This window comes from Lathyrus oleraceus, chromosome 5 (assembly GCF_024323335.1).
Source record: "Lathyrus oleraceus cultivar Zhongwan6 chromosome 5, CAAS_Psat_ZW6_1.0, whole genome shotgun sequence".
NCBI lineage: Eukaryota > Viridiplantae > Streptophyta > Magnoliopsida > Fabales > Fabaceae > Lathyrus > Lathyrus oleraceus.
In genome coordinates, this window is record NC_066583.1 from 484,696,274 (window position 1) to 484,705,561 (window position 9,288).

The window sequence follows — 9,288 nt, forward strand, 5'->3', positions numbered from 1 at the left end:
AACACGTCGATATTAATAATGATTTTAAAAAATAAATTAAACATAATCACAAATATCAATATAAATTTCGAACACGGACACTAACACATTTTTTCCAAAGATAACAGTATTACAAAAATGAAGAGATGGCTAATTGATTCCCGATCATTCAAACAAATACAACATCTTTTTTGTGCATCTCTAACTATAACTCTTTAGTGCAATTCTATTTTAATTGAAAGTCTATTCAGCATTAACACCACTCTAATTTCAAAAATAGTAATTGCAGAGTAAATATCTAATTTGATCATTGATATTATAAAACTATATCAATTTAGCTTTAATATAATAAGTATATCAAAATGACATTCAAATAGTAAAATGTTAACATGGTTCTTCTTTCCGTTTCAGTATGACATTCAAATAGTAATGGCAATAACGATGTTAATTTCGCAATGCATGGATGAATCTGAAACTAAATAAATTAAAAAAATTCAGAACAGCACAAAAGAAATTAACAGTAGCCACAAACATAAGTTTCAGCTTCCGAGTAAAGTTTTCAGCTAGGACATTCATCAAACACCTTGCGTGCCCATTTATACTCAACAAGTTTAAACACGATCACAAAATAAAAGCCGGTAAATATCAAAACACAAACACTCAATACAAATTGAACTAGTCTTCAATTATCCTCTCCTCCGGAAAACGAGAATCAATAACCGTTGCAGAATCATTCTGTTGCTGTTGCTGTTGTTCTTGTTCTTCAGCTTTCATAGCAGATTGAAAGTCCCGTATTCCGGTTCTCATCACATTCGCAATGAGTACTGCAACAAGAAAAAAGAAAGAGTGTGAGTAATTTGTGTGGAGGAGAATGATTGAGGATGGAATTGAAGTAGAAGAAAGGTACTAGCGGCGGTTCCGAATGTCCAAATCCAGATGATCTTTAAACCAGGGCTTTTCTCTCTTCGTTGCATGAATGATTAAGAGTGAGAGAATAATGATAACCTAAATTAAAGTTTTTTTTAATAGAAAAAAATCGAGAGGAAAGAACAATTCTCTAATCACAAATACTTAAGAGTGTGAATAAGTCGGGTCAAGCTTAATTTTACTTTAGTATATGATAGGCTAAAAAATTATGGTTTAAGTCTAGTTTATTATATGTCAAAGATTTTATTTTGAGTCTGATCCGACAATTTTAAAAGTTTATTTGACTTGTGATACGAGTTCTGCAATATTGGACCAAGAGGACACTAATGATGAGTCAAGTGATGGAGACAACTCAATCAAGAAGGTCCATTATTAAACCTGTTTGGATGAATCAGGTTGTATCGCTGATTCTCATCATGCGCAACTTTCCCCAATAATTGTAACCATAGAAATCCCAAAACAACATCAGGGCCTTCAATATCTAAAATGAATAAATCTATAGAGAACGTCACACCTTGCAGAAGTAATGGATCTTCCTTACAATATTTGATCTTATAAATGATTGATATGGAAAACGCATATGAAAAAAGAGAGCTATTGTGGAATGTTCTAGAAAAGAAAATAGTTTTATTGTTTTATGCAGTTGAGAAATCAAAGATGTGTATGTTTTATTATGTGTGCTAAAGTTTTCAAACTTTGTTAACTTTGTAGATATATTGAATCATGAGTAGCATTTCAATGCCAAAATGGAAAGAGCATTCACATGTTGTTAGAATCAGAGGGACTTATGAGGATTCTACTGTGGTTCATATTGTTATGCAGCTTTCTGAAGGAGGTGAACTTTATGATAAGATTGTTCAAAATGGTCATTATAGTGAGAGACAAGTTGTGACTTTGATTAAGACTATTGTTAAGGTTGTGAAGTCTTGTCACTCGCTTGATATTATGCGCATGGATCTTAAACTGGGGAATTTTTTCTTTGATACCGTTGATGAAGATGCTAAGCTTAAAGCTACTAATTTTGGTTTGTCTATTTTTTTATAAATATGTTGGTTGATTTTTTTGTTTTGTTTTAGATTTAGTATCTATAGTGATTTGAATATTTGTTGATTCAATTGGAGTTTGATTCTTTGTTGTCTTGTCACTCATCATTTTTTTAACATCCGAAAACAAAACCTCTTCAATTTAAACAAAATGCAAATTTTTTAATTTTTTTAATAGATATGCTAACTCAATTTTTAACTGAGTTGTCTTGCTGTCAAGCCACGTCAGCAGAAATTAACGATTTTTTACAAAATATGATGAAAATGATTAATTCGACTAACAAAAGTATTTGAGCATTTATCTTGTCACCCCACAATTAAATTTGACATCCCACATATTTTTATAATTCCCAAACTATCCATGAATAAATTTGAGTAAAAAATGCGAGTGAAATTTTTTATTGATTTTTTAAAAATTGTTGTTGTTTATTGAAAATTTCGAAAAGTGTTTTAATTTACTGAAACTTCGAATTTCCGAGAATATAAAGAAAATTTGAATTTTTTAGAATTTTGTTTTTGAAAGTTTTGATATTTTTTAAAATTTTGTTTCAAAATTATTTATTTTTTATTAAAAAATTTGAAAAATTCAAATAAATATAATAGAAAATCCAAAAAATAATAATTTAGTAAATAAGGATATCAAATTTAATTGAAGACGTGTCAGAGTAATTTTAAACAAAAAAGTGAAAGAAATATTAAATTAAATTAAATAAAAGACTTCAATTAGGTTTATTATACTTAGCTAAACTAACAATTTTGTATTTTAAATAATTAGGTTTTGTTTTACCTGAATTAGAACACGTCTGCTTAGGGTAAGTGGTAAACGCGTTTTGGTAGTGTGTGTTGCCCTAATCGCATGCCATCAAAAACTGCTTCTCTCTTTATCTTCTCAAAACACATTCTTCATAAATTCATACATCAATCAACACTGTCTTCCCCTCTTCGTCGAATCTTCAATCGGTAAACATCCATTTTCCTTTCTTCTTTCAAATCTGCTATTGTGGAATGTTCTAGAAAAGAATATAGTTTTATTGTTTTATGCAGTTGAGAAATCAAAGATGTGTATGTTTAATTATGTGTGTTCAAACTTTGTTAACTTTGTAGATATATTGAATCATGAGTAGCGTTTCGACGCCAAAACGGAAAGAGTCATTTTTATCGAGTGGAGGTGATGTTGGCAGAAGCCCAAAGCGTAGCCGGTCGGTATTACCGGTGGAAGAAGCTGATCAAAGAGGTAACGCGGAAGGAGGGGAAGGTATTATAATGAAAGATAGCCGGGCAGTATTATCGGGGGAGGAAGCTGATCAAAGAGATAACGCGGGAGGGGGAGAAGTTGCTCTAAAGAAAGGTCCATGGACAAAGGAAGAGGATGAAATTTTGGTAGATCATATTAAAAAGCATGGAGAGGGAAACTGGAATGCGGTCCAAAAGGAATCCGGAATTGCTCGCTGTGGGAAAAGCTGTCGTCTCCGGTGGTTTAATCACTTGAGGCCGGGACTGAAAAGGGGTCCATTTACTGCTGAAGAAGAACGCAAAATCCTCGAGTTCCACTTTCGGAAAGGAAGCAAGTGGGCTCAAATGGCTGCCTTGGTTCGTAATAACTTAACTTATTTGTTTGCATGTATCATGTCACCGAGCTCGTTATTTACATGTTCTTTCTGGTATAATTGCCTTGCTTATTCCTCTTTCTTTTCTTTTCAGTTGCCTGGACGTACAGATAACGAGATAAAGAACTTTTGGTACGCAAGATCTAAGAAACGGCAACGAGCTGGCTTACCAATCTATCCTGAAGAGATAACATCAAAACCTGCAATAAATGGCAGTCAAGAAAGTGCTGAGGCATTGGCAAATGAATCCAGCCAGCAAGTTGAAACAGAAACCTTTAACTTGGATATAACTGACTTGGACCTTAAATATTACAAATTCAGCCCAGATATGTTGCCACCATTTTTTGATATTCAAGATTACAAATCAATAAGTGACTTGGTTGGACGGTACTCAGATCCGTCTCATAATACCTTATCCATGCCTAGTGAAGTAGATCAGCGCAGATATTTGTTCAGTGGCAGTAGTGCTGCTGACCCGGAAGTATTTGATGAGTATAGCCAATATGCTATGTTGTCTACTCCATGTGATCCGATTCTTGACACCAACCTTGTTCATGGATATGATAATCCTATACCTGGTTTTCATGCCGCGTCAAATATCTCTTATCCTGAGCCCATATATGGGTCCATGAGGTTTGAGCCCCCTTCATTCCAAAATTTACCGCAACAGTGTAACTGGCCGCAACTTCCCTCATTAGAGTATGTTGACATGTTGGTTCCGTGTCCTCCGATTGACCCTGTTGACAAGTCGGTTCCGTCTCCTCCGATTGACCCTTGTCCGTCCGTTCCAGATTCTCCGGACTACAATCATTTTATTGATTCAATAGTAAACTTCAGTTCAGATCAAAATTTGAAAGGCTTAAATATTGATTCATTGCAAACAAACACTGATAACAAGGCTCCCAATGAAGCAGACACTAGTACACAATGGAATAGACTAGATTATGATCAGCACACTGCTATAGTTAATCTAGATTATGATCAGCACACTGATATAGTTAGTCGCCAAATAAACTTCTTAAAACGGGTCCGCTCAAAAATTAAAAACCGTGGATCATTCAATCGGCTTCCAGCTTATTATACTTCCAACAACGAATATAATTTGAATCGGAAAGATTTGGTGCTACCAGATGCTGTGATGGATTATGGTTGGTATTGAGTATAAATGATGATCAATATGTTCTTGTAACTTATGTATTCGCTTGATAAAAAACGTTCTGTTCTGATTAACATTCTTCATGTTATGATTAGAGTTTTTCTTTTTTCATTTGTTGAAGTCTGAGATTTCAATTGGTTCAATGTTATGAAAATGATGGGTCCATTATGTCTTATGAAAATGATGGGTCCATTATGTTTTATTGAATCTTTTAGAGTCTCTTATGTGATTCTGTCTTAACTATAGAAATTACTCAATCAGATTAAATTATCTAAAAAATGGTACTGGTTTATTATAAAAATTGTATAAAAAAATGTATTTTCTAACTTATCAATATTTTGGATTAGATTTCTCATATGTGCCATACAAACATGTGAATTATGCAAATATCATTTTTATATAATTATAATTTAAGTATAAAATGTAAAATAAATAAATAAATATTTGATAACATAGATATAATTTATATCGACTTTAAAACATTTGTGATAGTAGATGCCACATGATTTTTTTTTTAAACTTAATGATGATAATCTTACAAAATAATAAATATGTTCAAACAAATTTTACAACTGCTCGTAAGACCTACGAGAAAATGTCAAATATCGAACATCATGTAAAAATACATGGGGAACATATGGACCCTCATTCCAATCGAGGATTTTGCAATTTTGATCTCCATTGCATCTCTTATTGTTGGATCTAATCAAACGATATTACATGTAAAGTATCAGGTCATAAACATACAATTTTAACCGTCCATAGTATATAATTATCAATATGCGTCATTTCAAATATTCAATTCATTCCTATTTTTAAACTAGACGTCTATGGGAGTTGACTTCTGATTCATGTGAACGTCTTTGAAAAATCGGTGTCTCTTCACCGAAGATTCAAATTGCCAACCTTTTTCTCTCAAAACACTAGTCTCTTTTTTGACCGGTTCATATATCAAGCTCGTGAAGCCATGGTAACATTGAAGATTACTTTATGCGTTGCTCAACATCATGTCGTTGTTGCGTCCTTTGAAGCTAACAAAGCTCTTCCTTCTCCTCCCTTCGAATATGATCAAATTCTAGTGACCTATTCGTCCGTCCCTACGCCACAAGATCTTGCTCCTTCAAAAATTGGCCAAGAAGCGTTTCAAGCTCTCACGGCCTTCTAACCTCTACAACTAACTTGCTTAGGCCAACCTTCAAAGCACTCTCCATCACAATCGTAAATGCTTAGTCAAGAGATGCTCCAAATTCTTCAACAACGGCATGTAAATTGCAGGGAGCTACCAATCTATTGCATAATGTCTATAACCTAATGCACCACTAAAACTCTTAATTCTTGGCAAATATGATACTTAGGATTGAAGAGAGCATAAAGTACGCTCCTCCAAGAGACAACATTTTACGAGGGGAAGCTTTGTGCGGCAACCAAGGTGTTATACCAAAGCTAATCTCCATCGACACAACTTCAATGTATGAACAATCTCAAATTTTCGGTAAAAATGCAAGAAAAACTTGGGATTGTATTGTACATTTCTAAATTTTAGGTAGAAAATCATAAATTTGGTGTCGACAATTTTAAGAAATTGGTAAAATAACATGTTTTTTCCTAAATATCTGGTAACACTTAAAAAAATTCGATAATAATGCATAACTTGAATGAAAATGCCACTTGTAAAAATTCAGTATAAAAAACTTTGTTTTTTCCAAAAGTCCAGTAAATGAAATTTAAAATATGAAAATTGAATTTTGTTGTTGTAGTTTTAAGAGTATTATAGTCAAATCAAGGGTTATGTGAGGGTGTTGGACACGATTGGGAGAGGTGTATTGACATGACTTGAAAAGTCACACTAGTGTTGTGGTAGGACTTGGTTGAGAGAAGTGAGTTAGCATGACTTAAACAATCAAGCTACTTCTAAAGTAAGGCCTCACTAGCATTGGGGAAGGTGAATTGAAAGAATTAAAATGTATAAGGGCATGTTTAGATAAGCAGTTTATTTATGCTTATAGTACAAGTGATTATTAAAATAAGCTTATGTGTATAAATTCACATAAACTATTTTTATAATAAAAAATACAATATACTTGTTTTTATATATATTATAAGTTATTTCCATTAGCTATCTTAAAGAATTTATAAAAATAAGTTCAAAAAAATGTATGAACAATGTCATAAGCTATTTTGATCAAGTCTTCATAACAGGGTCACAAAACTTATCGCATTAGATAAAGGTCATTTCTTCTCTCACCCTTATGGTGTGGCTCACACCTCTGAAAAACCAAAATTGTCCTCAGGTATTTTCGGAGATCCATCTCCATATGCACCTGAAATCACCTCATCCTTCGTAAATCAAGTAGTCACCTCTTTTTTTTTGCCAAAAAATGGCACGGAGATGCATTTGCGAATACTTATGGGATGAATTTGGAGATGAATCTTGGACAGAAACATTGTCGTAAGTCTGTAATTTTTTTAATCCAAAGTTATTTTAATTCGATTAACAGTGTCATAATTTGATTCAAACATTAATAAACACGAACATCATAGAACAAGGTAATGCATTAATTAAAAATCAGTCCAAAATATTACAAATATTGTTCTCGAAGTATGAAAAATAATACAAAAATCCCCCCCCAAAAAAAAACTGTGTATGCCTAATTCTAACCCCGTGGCTCCTCCTCTGACGTAGGTAACCTAAGGAATTTCGTGCCTCAGTAAGAATGGAACATGCTAGGAAAACTGTATCATCGCCACCTCTCTCAAACAGCCCAGACTACATGCCCTCATGCGTAATCCGCATATTTTTTTGACTGAGCATGGTCATCTCTGGCTTGCTCATTCTTTAAGATCTCCTCATGAGTAGACCTAGGTGGACGTCCAAGAGCATCCAGTGTCATGACATGGTGCAACACACTATAGAACCAAGTCATGTAACCGTCCATATAAGACCACTGACTTATGGTTGGCATACTTCGTTACTCCTCTAGAACCAGATGACTCTCGTAATGTTCCAGTATGTCATCAAGATGTCTGCGGACAACGTTGTTAGGAGAAAACACGAAGGGGGGGGGGTCTCAGAATGATATGCACATATCTAAACTAACAAATGCATCGTTGCGGACGATACCTGCACATCAGATTCGTTCCACATGCCAATCATCCAAAGTAAAATGAAATGGGGTCGAAGGCCACAATGCCCCATTGAGTGGTGTATGTTGTCCAATATATGTCATCATGTTAAGTTCGGTCAATATACACACGACATCATTCCCTCCGCGGTGGCAATATAAGAAAACACATGGTCAATTCTCAATATACTCTAGCACACGATCAAACATGTATATGCGATGAAAGTGGGATAAGATCCATCCCTGAAAAATTAATAAATAAAAAATATTAGTAACAAGTGAAAATAATAAGTGATTTTAAAATTATAAGTGGCTATGGAAATTACCTTAGTAGAGTGCAGGAGGATGTCATTTACTTTGTCTTCCAAAGAGAATATTTGCTCAACTTGGAGTACAGGGATACCTAACAGGTGCCCCCCAGTTCCGCTCGTGAATGATCATAAGTCGATGAAGTACTTAAGGTATGCCACATCAACATAGGTTGCACTTTTATTTACAAACATGGATGTGCCAACCAAGAATAGTAGGTAACATCAAAGTACGCTCTTAATGGTAAGTAACATGTAAATCATTGTCGTCGGTATCATCGATCATCTGGTGCTCTCACACTGCATCAGGGTATCCATTGGGTCAATTCCCAAATAAATGACCATCATCTCCTGGGCTTCATCATGTTTGATCCTGGAATAATCAAGTAACTTCCCTCTGATAGGGAGGTGGAGAAGGAAAGCAATGTCATCTAGTGTAATAGCCATCTCGCCAACGGGGAAGTAGAAAGATAATGTTTCCTTATGCCATCTCTTAGTAAAAGCCCAATGCATGCATAACTAATGGTCTTGTACCCTAAAGAACAAAAGTCGGTAATATCGGAGTATCGGATGACACTTTGGAAGCAATCATCCTTAGGCTGATAAAGCTTCAAAATCTTTATGTTATAGTTAACATACCTCAAACAACCGTTCTCTTGTTTAAAAAAAAGTCGCACTGAACTTGTTTAAAACATATAAATAACAACTGTTAACAAATATACTTCTCCAACCCAGACATGACCAATAACATGATCTCTAAGTATATCAGTAAGGAGGTTTCAATGGGGGCCTGGATAAGGGTCTCCAAGTAGAGGGACACTATCATGTGCATCAAGAGCTTCCTCTCATTCAACATAAGCAGGGGAGACATACCCATGGGATGAGGACCTCTGTGACGGATGTTTCATAGTAGTATATGCTTCCCTGTCAAGAGGTCTAGGGACGGTTCCCTGCCTAGCTCTGGGTTGCTCATTCTGAAGTCTAGTTATCTCACGTCGAACGGATGTGTGCTGGATTTCACGACCCTGTCTCATTCTTCCGTCAATATTTGTAGTCATTTTCCTGAAAAATACGAGAAAAAGACATCAGAACATTTTTAGAGATGCATCTCCGAAAAAGCTCGTGTTTGCAACAATGGCAGAAAAA

General features: G+C 34.6%; 1 protein-coding gene and 1 long non-coding RNA gene across 2 annotated transcripts; one reads left to right on the plus strand and one right to left on the minus strand.

Moving 5' to 3' along the window:
- Positions 1 to 443: 443 nt before the first annotated feature.
- Positions 444 to 1,119, minus strand: LOC127082807 (uncharacterized). The gene is made up of 2 exons (XR_007788218.1): positions 887 to 1,119; positions 444 to 803 (listed from the first exon to the last, which is right to left on the minus strand). It is a non-coding gene; the product is annotated as an uncharacterized LOC127082807 (long non-coding RNA).
- A 1,677-nt stretch (positions 1,120 to 2,796) lies between these two features.
- On the plus strand, positions 2,797 to 4,752 carry LOC127082808 (transcription factor MYB33). Its single transcript, XM_051023048.1, has 3 exons — positions 2,797 to 2,909; positions 3,054 to 3,539; positions 3,651 to 4,752. The coding sequence occupies exons 2-3, from the start codon at positions 3,066 to 3,068 to the stop codon at positions 4,713 to 4,715; spliced, it is 1,539 nt and encodes a 512-aa protein (XP_050879005.1). The 5' UTR covers positions 2,797 to 2,909; positions 3,054 to 3,065; the 3' UTR covers positions 4,716 to 4,752.
- Positions 4,753 to 9,288: the final 4,536 nt, after the last annotated feature.

Coding starts and splice junctions, on each gene's coding strand:
- LOC127082808 (XM_051023048.1), top strand. CDS start 3,066: ATGAGTAGCGTTTCGACGCCAAAACGGAAAGAGTCATTTTTATCGAGT. Junction 3,540..3,650: donor GGGCTCAAATGGCTGCCTTG/GTTCGTAATAAC, acceptor TTTTCTTTTCAG/TTGCCTGGACGTACAGATAA.